Source organism: Dromiciops gliroides, chromosome 1, assembly GCF_019393635.1.
Source record: "Dromiciops gliroides isolate mDroGli1 chromosome 1, mDroGli1.pri, whole genome shotgun sequence".
Taxonomy (NCBI): domain Eukaryota; kingdom Metazoa; phylum Chordata; class Mammalia; order Microbiotheria; family Microbiotheriidae; genus Dromiciops; species Dromiciops gliroides.
In genome coordinates this window covers 264,724,413-264,746,914 of record NC_057861.1, presented here as the reverse complement: position 1 = coordinate 264,746,914, position 22,502 = coordinate 264,724,413, and the positions used below count along the sequence as shown (strand labels likewise).

Genomic DNA, 22,502 nt, shown 5'->3' with positions numbered 1-22,502 from the left:
AAAATAGATTTAGTTGAATATTAGTTAAGAATTATAATTCTCAGCAAAACTTTCCACAAATGATTTCTATATAAAGAATAAAAACTCGGGGCGGCTAGATAGCACAGTGGATAAAGCACCAGCCCTGGATTCAGGAGTACCTGAGTTCAAATCTGGCCTCGGATACTTGACACTAGCTGTGTGACCCTGGGCAAGTCACTTAACCCCCATTGCCCCACAAAAAACCCCACAAAAAAACCAAAAAACAACAAAAACAACAACAACAACAACAAAAAAGAATAAAAACTCAAGTGTTATGAGGAATGAAGCCTTTATATCCACAAAGTAGAAAGTCAGCTTTAGTTTGGGAAATGCTGCTAATATCTTTCTGCTGTCAGCAAATCAAAGGATTTAGACTTGAACTGAAATGTGGAGCACGTGGGAAACATTGAAGATGACAGAGTTTTCAGTAAGCATATTTTGCAGAGAGCTGAGCCTTCAACATGAGTTTACTTTGGTATTCTGTGTGGTGCCAGATCAAAATTCAAAGAGAAGAGGGCACTTTTATTTATATGACACATTGCAATGAAACATGAAAGAGTGAAATGAAACTTGAAAAACTCCATGAAAGAATCTAAAGGCTCTTTCGAAGGGCAGTCTTTATAATGAATTTAGTTCATCAGCCTGAGTTCAACTACTGTTTATATTAGTCCCACCTTCCAAACTTAAGTGTAAGAGTAGAGCTAGAGAAAATGATTAAGATGACCAGATCTCTGTAGGCAGAGAGTGATCTTTCGATATAACAGAAGTAGATATAGAAAAAATTGCAACCATATTTTGAAGTTATTTCTTTATAACTCTCTAAGTAGGGCCAATTCTTCCAAATGGTATCAGAAACAAATACATATGGCACACTCTCATAATTATAAGAGGAATAATCTGAGCCAACTCAGATGCTATCAAATTAGTCCTTGTCCCTTTAGAACAAGAAAAGGTAAAGAAAAATAATTCTCATATTGTTCACGAGGGAGAATGTCAGAATGCAAAGTATTACAGAAGACTGCTGTCAAAATGATAGTAATTTTGTCTTAAACCTTATCTAACTCCTTATTTTCTTTTAACCTCCATATTTATCTATAACAATGAATAGATAGCACTAAAAAATAGTACTGGGCATGATGTGCAAACAATGATTTGTTCAAGTTTTCTGTTTGTCAACTTTTTAATATGTTAAAAATTTATTTCTGCTCCTTGATCTTTAATTAGTTAATACATAATATCTGAACCAGGTTATGAAAGCAGATTAATTTGCCACATTATGTTGAGCTAAGTAAGCATTATGGTGATAACTTCACATTTTCATTTCCAATATAAAGACTGGTCTAAATCATTTTTGGAGATAGATGATGTTATTAACAATTCCTGTGTAGCTAAGAAAAGATTACTTTGCCATCTAATTAAGCAAAAGCTTCAATAAATAATGTAAAAAAATCAAATTTTATTTTGTAAAAATCTTTTTTGTTGCTTTGATTAATTAGAGTACAAATTGTAGTCTGCATTAAGTTTCTAGGTAAAGTCATCTGGAGTCAATCAAGTTGACAATTAAAAAAGGAACTTATGACTATTATCAGAATGGCAAATTAAACAAATGATTGTGGTGCATTAATATTGAATAAACCAAGACTTTTTTAAAAAAAGAAGTCACCTCATAAATAATCTATACATGACACAAACCTGAAAATCATCACCATACCTTCCCTTGCTGTATACTCATTATCTTCAATTACCCGAGCAAGGCCAAAATCAGCAATTTTGCACATCAATGCATCTGAAACGAGAACATTAGCTGCTCTCAGGTCACGATGGATATAGTTCTTCCTCTCAATGTATGCCATTCCTTCTGCTATCTGTAATTAAAAGAAGAGCTCTCATTTTCTATTCTTAGCCCATTATGCAAGACCAGCAGGAAAAAAGAAAACTCAGCCATTTCAATGCCAGAATTTCATTATCAATAAATAAACCAGAATCATTGTTTTAAGGTCTTTTGGAAATACCACACTCCTCAACATTTTAATGAAGATAAATCTTTTCCCTCTTAAAGGTAATATTGCATTTTTATTGCTTCGAAGATTTTCCAAAACCAAAGTGACAACTTTTAAGCTATCTCTTCAAACACATGGGTAGTATTGCTCCATTTTACAAATGGGACATCAGAGGCAGAGATGGTATAAGGAAACAGAAACAGAAACAGAAGAAACAAATAATGGACAAAGGACCAAAATAGGCCTTTCTAAAGCACCATTTGGTTAATACTATGGGATTTATGTTAGCTTAGTTAATAGTGGAGCAGTTAGGTGACGCAGTGGATAAAGCACCGGCCCTGGATTCAGGAATACCTGAGTTCAAATCCGGCCTCAGACACTTGACACTTACTAGCTGTGTGAACTTGGGCAAGTCACTTAAACCTCATTGCCCCGTTCCCCCAAAAAGATTAGTCAATAGCTCCAGCTCTTTATCTTAAAATCTTTTATACCTTCCCCATATATGTATATGTATATACATACACACACACACACACACACACACACACACACACATATGCACATTGGTGGGGCAATGAGAGTTAAATGACTTGCCCAGGGTCACACAGCTAGTAAGTGTCAATTGTTTGAGGCCGCATCTGAACTCAGGTCCTCCTGAATCCAGAGCTGGTGCTTTATCCACTGTGCCACCTAGCTGCCCACTTCCCCTATTTTGAACATAATTTTAGTTTGTCACAGAATGGAAGCAGACACAGAAATTTTAATTAAAATTATAAGATTAGACATATCATTATTACACACTTACATGATGACAAAAATAATATAAACAAGACAATTTTCAAAAACTTCAAGACTGATCAAAGAAAGGAACAATAGTAACTTCAAAAGACAGATGGTGAAACATACCTCCTACTTCTTGAGAGGTAATGAATTTGAGATATACATACTCAGACATGGCTTATACATTGATTTATTTTGCTAAACTATATGTATTTGTTACAAGGAAGGAGTGAAAACAAATGTTGTGGATAAAATGTTAGTGTGTGGTGAGAGATAGCCTCAAAGGAACATTAATAAAGCATTTTTAAATACAAAAAGGAAACAATAAAATAAAACAATTTTATTACCACCCTGTTATATTTTATATGTATGTATGTACATATAAGCTTCTTTTTAAGAAATGTGCATAGTTTATAATTTCTTATACAAACTTCTTATAGTATATATATAAGTATGTGTTGAGGATTAAGTTCCCAAAACAAAATTACAATCTTCCCAAATTTGCTATATTTCTAAAATATTATTTCCAAGAACAATAGTACCAATTCAAAAGTTAAGTAAAATCTTTGCTTTAAGCTTTTGAAGAATGTGTTGAGCTCACTAAGAGACAAATTATCAGATTAGTTGGCTTAACACAATTCAATTCACTTTTTTTTTTTTTTAGTGAGGCAATTGGGGTTAAGTGACTTGCCCAGGGTCACACAGCTAGTAAGTGTTGAGCGTCTGAAGCCGGATTTGAACTCAGGTACTCCTGACTCCAGGGCCAGTGCTCTATCCACTGCGCCACCTAGCTGCACCTCAATTAACTTTTAGCTAAAGAATGGGGAGTGAGGATGGAGATAGAAATGATACCTAAGATTGAAAGAAAAGATTAAGATGATTACTTTGTAGATACTACTTTCTGTGCTAATTCATTCTAATTAAATGTATCTAAATGTAATATCTCAATACATAATACACAATTTAATCTATGGGTAACTGATTAACTATTTATTTTGTTTATTTTTGAATTGTCCCATAGAAATTGTACTTCCTGTGTAAATTACCTTGCACTGTATATCTAAGACCAAAGGCCAGAAAATGACATCATTATATAGAATCAAAGGGCTCATTGGTGCCTGGCATCCACAGAAGCTCTTAACCTAGCAGAGTTTCATGACCTCACCTCAGATCACTGACTACTTCTGATACAAAAAAGTTGAAAGATTCCAAATGAGACTGTTTTGCAAGTATCTTTTGGAAACTATCATTTAATAGATTTGTATCTATCATATCCATCTGTCCATCCATCCATTTATGCATACCCATACAAAAATACACAGAAAGACATGCATGTGCAATTTTAATTCTTGTAGTTTACAGTTGGTAACTTTTTTGTTCATACATCTGAACATGGTTTGAAAACTGAATTCATCTAGTTATTTGCTCATCTCATCTCATCCTAAAAGGAGGGAAAATGCATGCCAACACTTGAAATCAGAAATATTTTAATTACTAAATTAATACAATAATAATACCTAATATTTACATAGCACCTGAAAGTTTACAAAGTGCTTTACATATATTATCTTATTAGATTTCACAACCTTCCAGGTAGCTATTTGCATCCTCGTTATACCTACTTTGCCACCTAATCAACTCATGAACTCAAATATTCTAATAAGTTTGAAAATACCCTCAAAAAGTGGGGGGGGCCGAGAAAATATTATATGAATCATTTAATCTTTCTCTTCCTTAGGCAAAACTCTAGGACAAAAGCGGTGAGTCATTGACAGGGTGTGATCTACTTTGGAGGGACCTGACAGGGATTTTCCCACCAATGGCTAATGAAATTTCTTTCTGTTACAAAACACTTTACATACATTATTTCATGCGATCCTCATGATTATTATTGGATGTAAGCAAGGTAGCTAGTATGGATTTAATTTTGCAGAAAAAACAAAACAAAACAAAAAATGACTGGCAGAGAAGTAAGTTGAGAAGTGGAGAGCTGAAGCCTGGATGGTGGACAAGAGCAGTAAGGAAAGCTGGTTTCTACTCCCAATTCTGTAGTTGGCTATCTATATGACTTTAGTGAAGCCACTTAAATTATTATATATCTCAATCTCCATTTCCCTATCTGGAAAATGAGGAAGATGTACTAGATAATTCTCATTTTCATCCAGCTCAAATATTTGATTAATAGTGTGAGAAAATAATTATTAATAATGGATTTCTAGAGGAAATCCAGAGATTAGTTTAGTTGCTCTCTCTCCCTCACCCCAGAAAGTTCAGCCTCAGCACATCTAGATTCTGGAATTTACCCTTTTGTATACTCTTTAGATCGCTCTAAGTCATGTCAATCAGTGGAACTGAATGATGCTTAGATCAATGTATGGTGACCTGCCTCTATTCAAAGAGGATAAAAGCTTTGACTAGGAGAGGTTTGCTCTCTCTTTGGGCTTCTTGGATCCACTCTCTTGGCTCAGAATGCTGTCTCTTGGTACACGCTTTCACTCTTAGGGCCTGATGGCCTGGGACTAGTGGGGAAGTTAGGGTTAGTCAATATTTTACTAATATATGATATTAATTAATAATAAATGTTTACTGCCAAATTGGGTACAATAGCCATTTATACATACATATATGTATGGGGAACTAAGAGTAGATAGAAAGAAGCAGCAGAGCAGGTGCCAATCTGCATTTGTAGAGGGGTTTCCTCGTGAAATCACAACTCATGACAAAAAGTATTCCTTTACATACACATAGAAAAATATCTGTGAATTTTAAATTACATTTATATTTATATTCTTAGAGGTGGATCTGTTCTAACTTTTGGCCAAACTGAAAAATTAGTTATTGGAACCCATAGCACTGGAATTCTATTCTATTGACCATGGGCAGCTAGGTAATGCAGTGGAGTTTTGGGAGCCTGGAGTCAGGAAGACCTGAGTTCAATTCAGCCTCATATACTTGTGACCCCCAGCAAGTCACTTAACCCTGTTTGCCTCAGACACCCATTTGTAAAATGAGCTGGAGAAGGAAATGGCAAACAACTCCAGTGTCTTTGAAAAGAAAACCCTAAATGGGATCAGGAACTGAAATGACTGAACAATAAAAGTGTCCACAGCTGTTTAGGTGCTGATCATTTTGAACAACAGCTTGGTCTTAATGTAGAATAGTTCTATTGCCAAACATATAAGGACAGATAGCCTCAGAGACAAGAACTTTTTGATTTTTATTCACATGCCTTATTCTTTCCTATACTTAATTTCTAAATCTGTTGGTATTGTAATAATCACTTCATATCTAAATATAGATCTCAGTTGTCTTCTACCTATGGGTGATAATTTTTTTCCAAAAAAAATTTTTAAAAGAAAAAAATAGCTCAGTCAGCATTAATTCATGTAGCACTTCCAGGTTTGCAAAACACTTTTATGCATGTTATCTCATTTGATCCTCATAGTAACCCTGTCAATTCTTAAAGTAATAAGGAGGTAGTGGGAGGATACCCAAGCTCCTGTTGAATTCATTACCAATCCCAGATGAACTCCATCCTCAAGTACTGAAAGAACAAGCAGGTATCATTATTGACCCATTTTAAATGATTAAATGTTTCAATTTTTAAAGAAATAAAATGATTCTTGGCACATTCTAGGACATATTAATATTAAAGTAAATGTTAGCTACCATCTAGAACAGAGGTGTCAAACTAAGGCCCCTCCCAGTGTGGCCTGAACCAGACTAATATGTAGTTGGGAAATCTTTAACAAAATACATAAAATACAATAAAACATAGATAATGTTAATTTGTGGTTTCCTGTAGGGATCAGTTTTCATTTGTGTTTAATGTCACTGCTCTAGAAAAGGAAGGGACTGATTTCAAAGTGCAAGGTCAAGCCATGTAAGACTAAGATAATTTTCTTTGTTGATAGGGTTACTAAACTATTAGATCAATGAAATGCTATAGATATAGTTTACTTTTTTTGTTTGTTTGTTTTGTTTTGGTTTTGCAGGGCAATGAGGGTTAAGTGACTTGCCCAGGATCACACAGCCAGCAAACATCAAGTGCCTGAGCTCAGATTTGAACTCAGGTCTTCCTGAATTTGGGGCTGGTGCTTTATCCATTGCACCACCTAGCTGCCACCGATATAGTTTACTTTTGTTTGCATGTTCTCACCCCCATTTGACTTTGAACTCCTCATGATCAGGGACTATCTTTTGCCTCGCTTTGTATCCTCAGCCCTTATTTAGCACAGTACCTGGTATATATCATGCACTCAATAATTGCTTATTGATTGACTGCCTGACCTAGATCTTAGCAAAGCCTTTTTTTTGGTGTGGGGCAGGGCAATGAGGGTTAAGTGACTTACCCAGGGTCACACAGCCAGTAAGCGTCAACTGTCTGAGGTCAAATTTGAACTCAGGTCCTCCTGAATCCAGGGCCAGTGCTTTATCTGCTGTGCCACCTAGCTGCCCCTTAGCAAAGCTTTTGACAAAGCATCTCACACCATTCTTGTGGAGTAGCTGAAGAGACGTGGGTTATAATTAAGTAGATTTGTCCATACCCAAAGCATAGCAATCACCGATGGTCTGGAGTCAACTTGGAAGGAATCAACTCCAGTGGAGTGCACTTTGAGTTAGGTAATAGAAGTTACTATCCCCATTTTACAGAGGAGAAAAATGACCCTCAGATAGGTTGAATGACTTGTTAACATGTGTACTTTTATCTCCAGACTTTTTTTCTCTGACTCCATCAATCCACATTTATATAATAGTATTTTAAGATTTGCAAAGTCCTTTCCTAGCAATTACCCCTATGAGATAGGTCATGCTAATATTATTAACCCAATTTTAGGGATAAAGCTCCAAAAGGTTAAGTGACTTACCAAGGGTCTCACAACAACTAAATCTTGAAGCCTTGATGCAAATTCTAGTCTTATGATATGAACACTTTACATATATTATTTCATGTGACCCTCACGATTATTATTGGATATAAGCAAGGTAGCTAGTATGAATTTAATTTTGCAGAAAAAATAAAACAAAAAACAACTTTTAGAGAAGTAAGTTGCAAAGTGGAGAGCTGAAGCCTGGATGGTGGACAAGAGCAGTAAGGAAAGCTGGTTTCTACTCCCAATTCTGTAGTTAGCTATCTTTAGTGAAGCCACTTAAATTATTATATATCCCAGTCTCCAGTGTCCTATTAATGTGTGCATCTAATGGATTGTGAGCTCCTTGAAGGTAAGTATTGTCTTCTTTTTCAATTTTGTATCATATAATTCAGAATTCTGCTTAACACATAACAAATACTTAATACATATTTCTAAAATTGATTAGGTTTTTACACTGTTTTTCTCAATGTGGCATCTAGGCCTTTCTAAAAGGGATGCTAAACTAAATTGTTGACTTTCATTTGGGTGGTGCAGTGGATAAAGTGCTGGTGCCTGGAGTTCAAATCTAGCCTGAGACATTTACTAAATATGTGACTCTGGGCAACTCATTTAACTCTGGTTGTCTCAGTTTCCTCCTCTGCAAAATGAGCTAGAGAAGGAAATAGCAAACCACTCCAGTACCTTTGCAAAGAAAACCCCAAATGGGGTCACAAAGAGTTGCAAATCTCTGAATAAAAACAAGGCAACAAAAGAGAATTGAGATTTTTTTACATCAAAAAATTCAAATGATAGCAACAACAGCAAACCCAGAACAGTAAAAGGTTAAAAGATTTCAGACAAAGATAAGATCTTCCTACTTGTTGGAGATACAATCCTTTATTATCTCAAAAGCAAGTTGTATTTGAAAGCTTCCCCTCTGCCCATCACTTTTCCAGCTTTATTTAATGTCCTCCACCCCAAACTAATTTTATTTAGAATCTTAGTCAATTAACTCTGAGGTGAAAAAGATTGCCAAAACTGAATGATGCAAATATTTTACTTCAATTAATTTTTAAAAGATTAATTCAGATTCATATCAATGCATGATTTGGGTAAGAGGGAAACGTCTGCTTTGAAAAAAAGCCTTCACAAATTGATAACAAGAAAGCTATATTTAACTAACCATTAAAATCAAATGTACCAGATGAAAGAAATATATTACTCATATTTTCTATTTTATGTTTGATACATTTTGTCTCCTACTCAATAGCTTCATGATCTTACTTTTGCTTTATGTCTTACAGCCTGCCACTCAAAAGGACTAGTTTTAAGCTAGCTAGGAAAACTTAGTGGGAATTACTACAGGTTATATTTTTTAAAAATCTGGAATTTCACCAGCACAGTAAGCTTCTGGTGTAGACACAAGGTAGTGAAATTAGAGTGGGATTGGCACTGACTCTAGAGTCAGGTAGGTGGCCTAGTGGATAGAACACTTGGGCTTGGAATCAGGAAGACTCATCTTTATGAATTCAAATCTGGTCTCAGACACTTACTGTGTGACCCTGAGCAAATCACTTACCTGAAATGACTTAACAATATAACTACCTAGTCTCTCTGTCCCTACCAACCGCTTGAAAATGGAAAACTCACAGTATAAAATACCAGTTCAGAATTATAACAAGGATCCTTTAAAAAAGTTCATAATGATATAGAGGCAGCATGAGCCATTGGATAGAGTGTTAGGTTTGAATTTAGCAAGATCTAGATTTCAATCTCTCCTCTGACTCTTAGTAGCTGATAAGCCTTGGTGGAAGGAGTGTTATCTGATCATAAATATAGAGCTGCAAGGTACTTCGGAGGCCATCTAGTTCAATTACTTCATTTTATAAATGAGTAATTCGAAGCCAAGAAAGGTTATATGACTTGTCCCAGGTCACAAAGACAGTAAGTTTCTTTGGTGGGATTTGAATCCATGTGCTCCAACTCTAGTTGTTGTTCAATCATGTTTAACTCTTCATGACCTGGTTTGTAGTTTTCTTAGTAAAGATATTGGAGTGGTTTGCCATCTCCTTTTCTAACTCATTTTACAGATGAGGAAACTAAGACAGCCAGGTTTAAGTGAACTGCCCAGGGTCACATAGCTAGTAAGTATCTCAGGCCAGATTTGAACTCAGGCCTTCCTGATCCCAAGCCTCTATACACTGTACCACCTAGCTGCCCCTAGGGAGTTATAGGGTAAAATAATAAGGATGAGCAGTTATACCCAGGAAATTAATCAGAAAATCTTCTTCATGAATACAGGCCAGGAAGAGTTGGTTTATATAACAGATTGGACAAATTGAATTTGGGATAGCATTAAGGAAAAAACCAAACAAGACCTTCAGTGGAACAGAGAAAATAAAGATGGTTTTGCCCAATGAGTCAAAGAAGAAAAATAAGATCAACTGGAGTGTTATACCTCTTAATGCTTCCTGTGGTAATGAGGCTACTGCCCTGTCAGAATGAAAACTATAATACTAAAAATAAAAAATAAAATAAAAATCATACTGATCTTTTCATTTAAAGAGCACTGAGTAGTTTATAAAAAAGAAAATGAGAAAAACAACTTGCAGGTGTGATTGCTAAACTGTTAATGATTTGGGGGTGGGGAGAGAATTATGGAGAAGGGGAGAGGTCCTTGGGATTGAGAATGAGGAAAGATGCTAGTTTTTAAAATAGGAAATAAGGTTGATTCTTTCAATTATAGAGTGTTACTGATTCCTGACAACAGTCTGGATTAGATTTTCAATGAGCTAGTTTTATGAACACTTAGAAAGAAAAGTAGTGTCCACTATTAAAAAGTATGAATAGGGATAGGAGGAACTAAACCTGGGACTTGCTAACTTGATACAGACAACTTCCTGCTGAGGAAGCTCCTTCTATCAATTCAAGTGAGCTTCCTCTTGGAAATTTATAGCCTTAAGAGAATTGTTTATAGTCGGGTTGTTGTTCTAGTTTGTCCTTCATTCTTGAAGAGGACCATGACATCAGGGTGATATCATGACTTGTACTTAATTGGATTTAAGTGAGGGAGGACTGTGCAAAGTCACCAACCTCACTCTCTCCTCCAGAGTCATCTGGATCCAGTAGCAAGACATACATCAGGAAGGATAAGAGATTAAGTGATTCTCCTTAGGTCAGAGGCAGAACTCAAACCTAGGTCTTTCTGGCTCTAAGGTCAGCTCTCTATCCACTACACTTTGCTCCCATATCAGGAAATATGGTTCCTTAATAACAATTCGTGTCAGACTAACCTCTTTCCTTTTGGGTTTTATCAGGGTTACTAAAAACAGTAGATAAGTATGTTGCCATAGACATTGCACACGGAGGTTCCAATGAAGAATCTGACAAAATCTTTCTCAGTGTCCCTGTGAGCATGGTGGAGACATATGCACTAGATGACAGTCCAGTGGGTTGGTTTTAGAAATGGAACAATGACCAGAGCCAAAGATCATGAATGATCTTTTAATGAAATGATGTTATCCTGGAGTAGACCCATAATAAAAAGCCTTTGAGCTGCATCCTTTGTTTGGTTATGGCCAACAATTTTATCAATGTCTTAGAAAATAATAGCTAACATGCTTTTATTTGCAGATAATCACAGGTGGGGAAGAATACTAATACCAATTTGATAGAACTGTTATCCCAAAGGATCTTAACAGACTAAAAAATTAACTATTAATGATAATATTCAATTCAATATTGATGAATATAAAGTTCTACACTTGGGTTAGGAAAACACACACTTCATTCAGTACAGGGTAAATGAAGCTTAGCAAGAAAGGATTTCTAGGAAAAAGACTAGAGAAGTTTTGCAGACTGCCTACTCATTTAGTCAAAAGTGTGATATGGTAGCTGAAAGAACTAAGAACAGAAGCAGTTTCCAGGGACTTGCTGTATTATTTCCTGCTCTGACCACATCTGGAGCATCATATCCAGTTTGGGACATCACATTTTAGGAAATACATGAGCTAGGTAGAGCAGAAATTTGTCTTCGATCCTATCTTTTTAAACTGTGGGTCTCGACCCCATATGGCATCACATAACTGAATGTGGGGATTGCGAAAATTTGGCAACTGTAAAAGGTTACATATACCTACTTTATATATCCATATACTCAGGGTCATGTAAAAATTTCTTGGTTGAAAAGAAGTTGCGACTGGAAAAAGTTTAAGAAGCCCTGTCCTAGATCACCAGCCAAATGTATGTACTCAGTGTATCTTAACACTGAGCATCATTGTTGTGCTATTGCTGAGTCAAGTCTTCTATATGACAATCAGGTACACTTACCTTGGGAACATTTACATGAATATACACAGTCAATGAGCATTCACTATGTATATAAACATTCACTATGTATTCATGTAAATGTTTCCAACATAAGTATTAGAGGACATATTCCACTTTTTCTTTAGCATATGAGTCCTTGGGGGACAGACAAGCACAGTGTTGCCTGAATGTAGCATAAAGAAAGTAACAGAGTTTCCTGAAAGTAGCATCCATGTACAGCTTCTGGCTAAGAATCCTGGAGGCATAAAAATAAACTGGCTGTGGTTGGAAATTCTCAAGAGAGCTTCTGGGAAGAAAAGCTGTGGATAAACTGTAAGATCCTTCATCTTTACATATTCAAAGTGAATTGGCAATGATTCACAAAGGATTTCCCAGGGCCACATTTACTGAACAGCTACTATGAGCCCTGCATTAAGTATTGCATAAGATTAAAATAATAAAAATAAATCATAAAGGATGATCCTGCCTTCAAGCAATGACACTAACATGCATGAAACAAAGAAGCCACAATACAGGACAGTCTATAATCAAGTACTGAATGGTATGAAACAACAGACACTCAGACCACTGTGGGTGGTAATCATCAGAAAAGACTTCCTGGAGTAAGAAGAAGGGCGGGAGCTGGCTGTCAAAGGATGAGTCAGACTAGGAGAGCAGGGGTTCAGAGGCAAGAATGAGGGAAACTTCTAAGAGACAGCAAGAGAGAATTTGAATTGACTAGAGCAGAAGATCTGCCTTGGGAAGTAATGGGAAATAAGACTGGATCAGTCATTGGGTCCATGTTATGGAGGGCTTTAAAAACCATACTGAGTATTTCATGGTTTATTGTTGGCTTCCTTTATGGAGATCTGAATTGAGTGCTTTGCTATGACATGGAGGTGGTCCTGGTTTTTATGCTCACAGAGTGCTGCCCTCATACAGTTATCGTTTCTTTTTTTTTGGGGGGGGAGGCAATGAGGGTTAAGTGACTTGCCTAGGGTCACACAGCTAGTAAGTGTCAAGTGTCTGAGGCTGGACTTGAACTCAGGTTCTCCTGAATCCAGGGCCAGTGCTTTATCCACTGCACCACCTAGTTGCCCCCTCATATAGTTATGGCAGAACCTATGCCCAACACAGAAGGCTCCAAATGAAGGCCTAGCAAAACTGTGGTTCTGTTGTCAAAAGTCCACTCTGGCCAGCTAAGGATAGGAAGGTTCATCAATGGAATATTGGTCAACCCCTCCCCCCCACATACATATGCATTTAACTCATGAGAGTTAAGTGACTTGGCCAGGGTCACACAGCTAGTAACTGTCAAGTGTCCAAGGCCAGATTTGAGACAGAGACAGTGAAAGACACACACACACACACACACACACACATACATACACATGAGGGGGAAGGGAGGGATGGAGGGAGGGAAAGAGGGAGAGAGAGAGAGAGAGAGAGAGAGAGAGAGAGAGAGAGAGAGAAAAGAAGAGGAGAGAGAGGGAGAGAGAGAGAGAGAGAAAGAGGGGAGGGAGGGGGGGGGGAGAGAGAGAGTGAGAGGCCCAGGAAGCTCACTCTCAAACAAATAATGTGACACACCCAAGATAACTGCCTATATCCTGAGGTCATTTCAAGAATTTGTTTGCTCTTGTCCAGACAAAAAAAAGGTCTATTTTACACAGTTTTTCAAATGACTGTCCTTTTGTCTCTTGCTGAGGCAATCATATGTATCTTGTTTTGTAATTATAATCATTTTAGTTTTATCTATCCATTTTGTGTGTTTCAGTAACTAAAGTTTATTCTCCACTCTCAGTAGGGCAGTAATAAAGTGATGGATATAAAAATTATAATTTCTATATTTAATGACTGAATCCTGTATTGATTGCTTATTCCTTTTATATGTTTAGTCAGTTTCACATTATTAGATTAATATAATGTATTTAATCATGCTCCTAGAAACTAGTGACCTTGCCTTTTTAATTTTGTAGAGTACCATACCTGTAGAAGCTTAATCTGATGTGAATTCTTAACACAAGAACTTGACCCTAAAAGACAGAATTCTTTTCACTAGTGATGGTACCAATAAAGATGTAATATATACTTAAGGCAAGATGACGACTGGGAAAGAATGTTGGTTTCGGAATTGGAGGACCCGGGCTAGAATCCTGTTTCTGCTACTTACTATCAGGTGAGTCACAAACATGTTGGGCCTCAGTTTCCTCTTCTATAAAATGAAGAGGTGGACTAAATTTTCTATATGGAGTCTGTCAGCTTGAAATCTATGATGCTGGTTATTATACAAGGGTAAATCAAATATATTCAGGATTATACAGTTTTAGAACTGTAAGGGGCCTTGAAGATAACAAATCAATCATCTCATTTTTCATAGATGAAGAAAGTGAGGCCTAGTAAGATAAAATTACTCACCTGAAGTCATACAACTTTGTAGTAAAGGTAAGACCAACAGGATATAGGCCTTCCATCTTCCATGCCCATGAATTTCTAATTTGACACATTGTTCTCTGTCTCTATCATTAAGTTTCCTAGACTTTTCCAAACAGATATTCTATAGAAAATATCTGTGATCCTAAGGCTTTTTGGGGTTGTGAGAATATTATTATTATTATTATTGGTGAGGCAATTGGGGTTAAATGACTTGCCCAGGGTCATACAGCGAGTAAGTGTCAAGAGTCTGAGGCCAAATTTGAACTCAGGTCCTTCCGAATTCAGGACTGGGGCTCTATCCACTGCACCACCTAGTTGTTCCTATTCTATAGAAAATACTACTGTACTCTAAAAAGTGATGAGCTTGATGATCTTAGAAAAACATGGATAGACATATGAAATAATGAAGAGCAAAATGATCAGAACCAAGAGAATACTGTATATAGCAGCAGCAATAGTGTTTTAAGAACAACTTTGAAAAGGAAAACATCCTAATGATAAAGGCTAGTCACTACAGAGATTTTTTTTGTACAGATAAAATGACCAGATTCAGGGAACAATAACACTTCTTGAAAACTATATGCCAAGGCTTTCATAAATTGCTTTTTTTGTTGTTTTTTTGTGGGGTTTTTTTGGTGAGGCAATTGGAGTTAAGTGACTTGCCCAGGGTCACACAGCTAGGAAGTGTTAAGTGTCTGAGGCCGGATTTGAACTCAGGTCCTCCTGACTCCAGGGCCGGTGCTCTATCCACTGCACCACCTAGCTGCCCCTCATAAATTGCTTTTTTAAAAAATAGGCTTGATTGGACTTTTGTTTTTGCTGAGGAAGTTTCATTTAAAGTCCTTTGCTTGGTAATGACAGCAAGGTCTTGTGTTCTGAACAGAAGGAAAAGAAGCAGCTAAAAAGGGGAAGAAACATCAAATAGTCACTGAAGCCTCACTTACCAGAAATCATTTCCTATTGTCCCTGGGGAATTGAATCACAAGAGAAGGGCCTCTCTTACAGGACTGAGTACAGAGCTGGGAGCCATTCATTCTGGGTTTTCAGTCTGGTATCCAGTCTGATAGAGGCAGAGTCCTAGTGTAAAGGCTAATGCTCTCCTTTTGTCTCTACCCACTTTTAGTTAAATCAGGAGAGCAATATCATTCACTACTCTACGAGGCTGTGAGAATTAATTTGATTCAATTCAATAAATATTTATTAAGCATGTGCCAGGCACTGTGCAAAGTGCTGGGGATAAAAAAAAGAGGTAAAATACAGTCCCTGCCCTCATGGAATTTACAATCTAATGGAAGAGACAACCCAGAAACAATTATATGCAAAGCAAGTTATATAGAGGATAAATGGAAATCATTAACAGAGGGAAGGCACTGTAATGAAGAAGGGTTAGGGAAAGCTTCCTGTAAGAGGCAGAGTTTTAGATGCAGCTTAAAGGAATCCAGGGTGGTCAGTAATCACAGAGAAAGAAGGAGAGTATTCCAGGCATAGGGCATGGCCAGAGAAAAATGTACAAAGCCAAGAGATGGAGTATCCTGTTCATGGAACAAGGGGGCCAGTGTTGGTGGACTGCATAATATACGTCAGGAAGTAAGATGTAAGAAGCCTGGAAAGGTAGGAGGGATCTAGGCTATGAAGGGCATGTTGTATTTGCTTCTGAAAGCAATAGGAAGCCACTGGAGTTTACTGAGTAGGGAGATGACATGATCAGGCTTTCATTCTAAGAAAATCACTTTAGTGGTTGAATGGAGGATGGATTGGAGTGGGGAGAGAACTGAGGTGGCAGGAGACCCTCCAGTAGGCTATTACAATCATCTGGGTATTTGGTGACAAAGGCCTGCACCAGGATGTTGGCAGTGTCAGAAGAGAGGTGGGGGACATATTCAGGAGATATTGAAAAAGTGACAATAACAGGCCTTGGCAGCACTTTGGATATAGGGGGTGGGGGTGGTGAAAGATGGTGAGAAATTCAGGATGACTCCTAGGTTGTGAGCCTGAGGGACGGGGAAGATGGTATTGTCCTCTACAGAAATAAGAAAGGTAGGAGGGGGATATTTTAGGGGGAAAGATAATGAGTTCTATTTGGGACACATTGAATTTAAGATGCCTAGTGGACATCCAGTTCAAGATGTCTGAAAGACAGCTGGAGATGTGAGATTGGAGATTGACAGAGAGACTAGGGCAGGAAAGGTAGATTCGAGAATCATCAGCATAGAGATGGTAATTAAATCCATGGTTGCTGCTAAGATCACCATGTGAAGTAGTATAGAGGGGGAAGAGAAGAGAACCCAGGACAGAACCCTGAGGGGACACCTATAGTTAGAGGGACACCTATAGAGGAGGCCAATACAGCAAAGGAGACAGAGAAAGAGCAGACAGATAGGTAAGAGGAAAATCAGGAGCAAGTAGTTTCCTGAAAATTTAGAGAAAAGAGCATCAAGGAGAGAGAGTGACCAATTAGTGTCAAAGGCTGCAGAAAGGGCAAAGAGAATGAGGACTGATGAAAGGCCAATGGATTTGGCAACTAAGAGACCATTAGTAACTTTGTATACAGCAGTTTCTGTGGAATGATAAGGTCAGAAGTCAGATTGTAAAGGGGTAAAAAGAGTGTGAGAGGAGAGAAAGTGGAGGCACATATTGTAAACAGTCTTTTCAAGGAGTTTAGCTACAAAGGGCAGAAGAGAAATAGCAGGATAGTTAGCCAGGATGGAAGGGTCAAGTGATGTCTGGAGACATGAGCATGTTTGTAGACAGTGGGAAATAAGCCAGTAGAGAGGGTGACATTGAAAATAAGTGAGAGTGGGGCGTAGAAGGCTAAAAATTAAGAGGTTTCAGAAAAAAAGTAGAAGCAAATGCTAAGATAATGCTAAACAACAGCATAATGATCATGAAAATATAAGAACACAACAACGGTTTGAATGAAAAATAATGGCTAACTGGCATTCCAACACACACACACACACACAGACTTCTTGTAAAGGGGGAGAGTTTATTCTGGGTATAGACACAATGTGATGTGAAGATCCTAAGACCCTATCCAGTCAAACAAAGAAAGAAGAATGGTCATCATTCTGGGAGGGATGAGGCATTAATTGGACTGAATGATTGACAGATACAGCATTAATGGGAAGGACAGAACCCCTAAATTTAATGTCCTGGCTCAAAAGTTGCTCTGACTGCTTCATTCCCATTTAGACAGTAATAAATGTAGGCATCATCTAAAACTATGAATAAAAACCATAAATGTTCAAAGAATTGCATCATCTTGGCCTGGAGATGGAAGGTTATATGGAAGAGGGGGTAAATTCAAGAAACCATTTCATCTAATAACCTGTCTCCATATAGGAATCCAAGTCAAAGCATCAAGGTGTCTTGTGGTGCTGGTTCTAGAAACAGGAAATCCGGAATTCAAATTTTGCCTCAGTGACTTGAGCAAGTCACTTGGCCTCTGCCTGCCTGTTTCCTCATGTATAAAACGGGAATTATAATAGCATTAACCTCCTGGGGTTGTTGTGAGAATAAAAGATAATATTTGTAAATTGTTACCTATTATTATGATCATCAAGGTGCCTATCGATTCTACCCCTTAGCGCTTTGTAAACAATAACGCACTACATAAATGTAAAGTATTACTATCATCATCATCATTATTATTATCATTCTCACCAAGAGCCTTCAAAGACGGTGACTCCTCAATTTTCCTTGATAACTCAAAGTAATGTTACATCACCTGCCTGGCCAGAAGTCTTGCTCCATTGGAATGGGACTCAGACATAAACTCCAAAATGACTCAACTGTAAAGGGCTAAAATTCTAGCTCTGATGTCTAAAATCTAATGAGTAGTCACCCCAAATTAGAAGCTTTAGCAAGAGTTTAGACTTTTAAGACTTTATTAAAGAGCAATCTGAGGTAGGTGAAGAGAGAGAGGTAATAGATCTAACTATTGCTAAAAGACCCCATCATCCGACCTCTCCAAACTCAGGTCAGGAACCCCAAAAGACCCCAACGCTTCCTCCCTCCTCCCAGAAGCCTCCTCTCCAACAGGAAACAGGGCTGTCCACACACACAGCCCCAAGCTAATTGGTTGGCAGTCCTGATTGACAGAACTAAGAGGCAGATCTACAGATGCAAGCCAGCTAGCTTCTGAACACAAGAACTGACCTTCCAAGCGCCAGAAAAGGTCACTTCCGGACGCTAAAGCCGCATGGCTTGTCCTCACATGGCTTCTCCTCATGGCAGAGCTTCCTTACAGTATCTCTGCAGTAGGGGGTGCAATTCCAATTCTCACATAACTTTGTGACTACAGAGCTGGTCTTGAGGTCACAAAGATCTGTGTTCAAGTGCTGCCTTTCACACATACTTACCTAGAGACTCAGAGTAAATCCTTTAACCTCTCAGTGCTTTGGGAAACTCTAAGATGCAGAGGAGATGCTATTAGGAGAAAGTTCCCTTACCATGGAGTTCTGTATGCCAACAAAATCATGGATCCACTCCCTAGCCCTATGTATTTTGGGGGGGGGGGGCAGGGCAATTGGGGTTAAGTGACTTGCCCAGGGTCACACAGCTAGTAAGTGATAAGTGTCTGATGCTGGATTTGAATTCAGGTCCTTCTGACTCCAGGGCCGGTGCTCTATCCACTGCGCCACCTAGCTGCCCCTAGCCCTATGTATTTTTAAAGTAATTGGCATTTAACCTATGGCTTTTCCAGGTAATTTGTTTGAATGTACATATTGCCATTAGTGCTATCAGTGATAAACCTGCAAAAAGTGCCTGAAGAGTGCAAGAAGAACACTCCTTTGCATGCAACAGAAATACTACTAAAAAACATCACCACCTACCTGCTTCAATGCATTTTCTGAACGGTACCTTTGACCACCAAAACATTTTGGTTTGGCCAGCTTTTCAGAATCTCAGCTAAGCTTCTGGCAATGACTTTCATTCAACACCAATACTTTTGTGAAGCTACCTACCTGCTATCTATTGCTATGTTGTTGTCCTTCATTTTCGAAGAGCACCATGACAGGTGTCATGCCTTGCATTGAACTAGATTTAAGTGAGGAAGGGCTGTGCAAAGTCACCAGCCTCACTTTTTCCTTCAGAGCCACTGGGTCCAGTGACAAGAAATATTATCAGGATGACTGGAGATGCCCCCAGATGTCTAAGGTAATTGGGGTTAAGTGAGTCGCCCAGAGTCACACAGTTAGTAAGTGTTTGAGATAATATTTGAACTCAGGTCCTCCCAACTTCAGGGACAGTGCTCTATCCATTGAGCTACCTATCTACCCCTGTTGTTATGCCACCACTGTGTCACAGTTCCAGCTTCAGTAGCCAGTATTAGTATTATAGCATTTAAATTAAATCTTATTTCTTCTTGCCTACCTTACTTTTCACTACTTCTGGCAATGTCTTATCTAAGTTAGATGAATAAAAACACCCTAGTGGTAGAAAATGCAGACCATATCCTACTTTTCTAGGTAGGGAGAGGGTGGAGGTAGGGGATAGGAAGGCGTATTGGAGGAAGAAGCAGAAAGTCTCAGTGATTTGAAAAGGGCATCAGTTCCATAGAATATTAAGAAGGAAAAGGATGGAATACCAGCTGGAATAAAAGAAAGCAGAAATAGGCTTAGTATTCTTCATGCTGATAGAATTTATAAACTCTTAGACAAAATTTTAATTCTCAAAGAGAGAGACTGCAGAAACAGCTTCATAACATATGGCAAGGAGAAGATTCAGGGAAAGATTAGAATGTAAACTGACTCTTCATGATAAAACAGCAAACCCAAAGAGGCTATATTATTTTTAATACTTTTACTGCAATTAGGGTATGATGACACTAGGTGGCAATATGGCCACATACAATTTATACAGGTAATATAAAGCAGTGTCAAACTCAAATAGAAATAGGGCCTACTACATCATACATATGGATCCTTTTGGGCCACATATTGACTTAGAAAACCACATATTAACATATATGTTCTACTGCATTTTTATTTATTTTGTTAAATATTTCCCAATTAAATTATAATCTGGTTTTAGGCCACAAATTTGACTTCTCTGAAATTATAAAGGCCATACATTATCTTCAAGCTAGATTACAATTAAGAATTTTCCATCGCTTCGGGGGCAGCTAGGTGGCACAGTGGATAAAGCACTGGCCCTGGATTCAGGAGGACCTGAGTTCAAATCCAGCCTCAGATACTTGACACTTACTAGCTGTGTGACCCTGGGCAAGTCGCTTAACCCTCATTGCCCCACCCCCTCAAAATTTTTTTTTCCCATAGCTTCTCCTGACCAATAAAAATATTACTCAATTAGAAGAGCTGACCATAAACAACATAAATAAACTTGTGACTTGAAGATGATCATCTAGAACTTGCTTTTCAGTGAAATGAACATCTAAGTAAAAACTGGTGCTTTTGATCACCAGTCCTTAAACACGATCAATCACAACCAAATCTCCCTGTACTCTTATCACCAGAATTTAGTTAGCATGTTCTTATCTAACTCACCCTGAATCCTTTCTAGAAACCAAATTTTCCAGTTCTGGTACTTCTGATTAGAGTCAAAATTTTGCCCTTTTCAACTTTTCTCCATTGCTTGCCATGGATAGTTCAGCTTCAGGGAATCATAACTTGGGGCAAATTACAGAATCCTGGAGTTGGCTGATACCTCAGAGGTCATTTAGCACAACCTGAAGTGACCAAGAACTCCTCTCCAACCAACAAGGACAAATGTTTATCCACTTAGAATGAGGGAATTCATTACAACTCCAGGCAGCTTATACCTAAAAACAATAACAATAACGAGCTTTAAGCCTTGCAAAGCACTTTACAAATATGATCTCATTTTGTCTTCACAATAGCTCTGGGAGGGAAGTGCTGTGATTACCCTTATTTTACAGATAAAGGTTAAGTGACTTGCCCACAGTCACACAGCTGAGTATCTGAGGCAGGATTTTTTAAACTCACATCTTCCTCACTCTAAATACTACATGAGAACTGCCTCTCTGCCAATCTTGCCCATTGTTCCTATTTCTGCCTTCAAATACCAAGCAACATACTTATACTTGGAAATGCTTCAGTTACTTGAAAACAGCTATCTTATTATCCCCATTAATTTTTTTTGTCCCCAGTTCCTTCAGTCAGCCCTTCTGTGGTTTGATCTCTAGTCTCTTCATTATTCTGAAAACTATCCTCTGAACTAGCTCCAACTAAAGAAGGCTATTCCTTGAACTTGATGCCCCCAATAAACACAATTCTCCAAAAATGCTTTGAGCAGGTCAGATTACAATAATCAATAAACATTTATTGAGCACCTACTATGTGCCAGGCACTATGATAAGTGCTGGGAATACAAAAAAAAGAGGCAAAAGACTGTCCGTGCCCTCAAGGAATTTATAATCTAATGAACAAGACAAAATGCAAACATATACAAAGCAAGCTATAATACATACAGGATATATACAAAATAATTCGCACAAGGAAGGCACTAGAATTAAGATAGAAATAAGACTATTCTCTCAGGCTGGAAACTATGACACGTAATGATCAGTTTTACCTCTCTGGGCCACTAAAAAAAAGAGGCGTGTGGATGAGGTCATTTCTAAGGTTTCTTCTAACTCTTTATGAGTGTATAACTGCTCTCATTTATCCCCTGCTGCTTAAATAAGTCCCTAAAGGTACGAGTTACTTTCTCTTTGAGAACTATTCTTGAAAATACAAATTAGAGCCATTCGAAAATGTTATCCCATTCCCATCAGATTGGCAAAAATGGTAAAGATGACAAAAGATGAAAATGATAACTATTCAAGGAGCTGTGGGAAGATGTGTAAGCTAATGTTGGTGCAGCTCTCAATTGTTTCTTCTAGTTAGGGAAACAATTTGGAACTCTGCTAGAAAAGTAATTAAGCTGGAAAGACCATTTGATTCCAATGAATACATTGGGATATCTAAAGAGAATATAAACTGGAGGGAAAGATCACATATAGAAGGAAAATATGTATATCATCACCTTTTGTTTTATAAATAAACAAACAAACTAGAAATGAAAGTGTCCCACGGCTGGGAAAATATTGATTAAATTTTAGTCTATCAATGTGTACTGGGAC

General features: G+C 37.8%; 1 protein-coding gene across 5 annotated transcripts in view; it reads right to left on the bottom strand.

Moving 5' to 3' along the window:
- LYN (LYN proto-oncogene, Src family tyrosine kinase) overlaps nucleotides 1–22,502 on the bottom strand; it is a 146,486-nt gene that overhangs the window by 9,263 nt on the left and 114,721 nt on the right. For all 5 annotated transcript variants that reach the window (XM_043977929.1, XM_043977933.1, XM_043977931.1 and 2 more), the window contains exon 11: nucleotides 1,733–1,886. In XM_043977929.1, coding sequence (XP_043833864.1) covers nucleotides 1,733–1,886 — 154 coding nt within the window. The remainder of the gene's footprint in view (nucleotides 1–1,732; nucleotides 1,887–22,502) is intronic.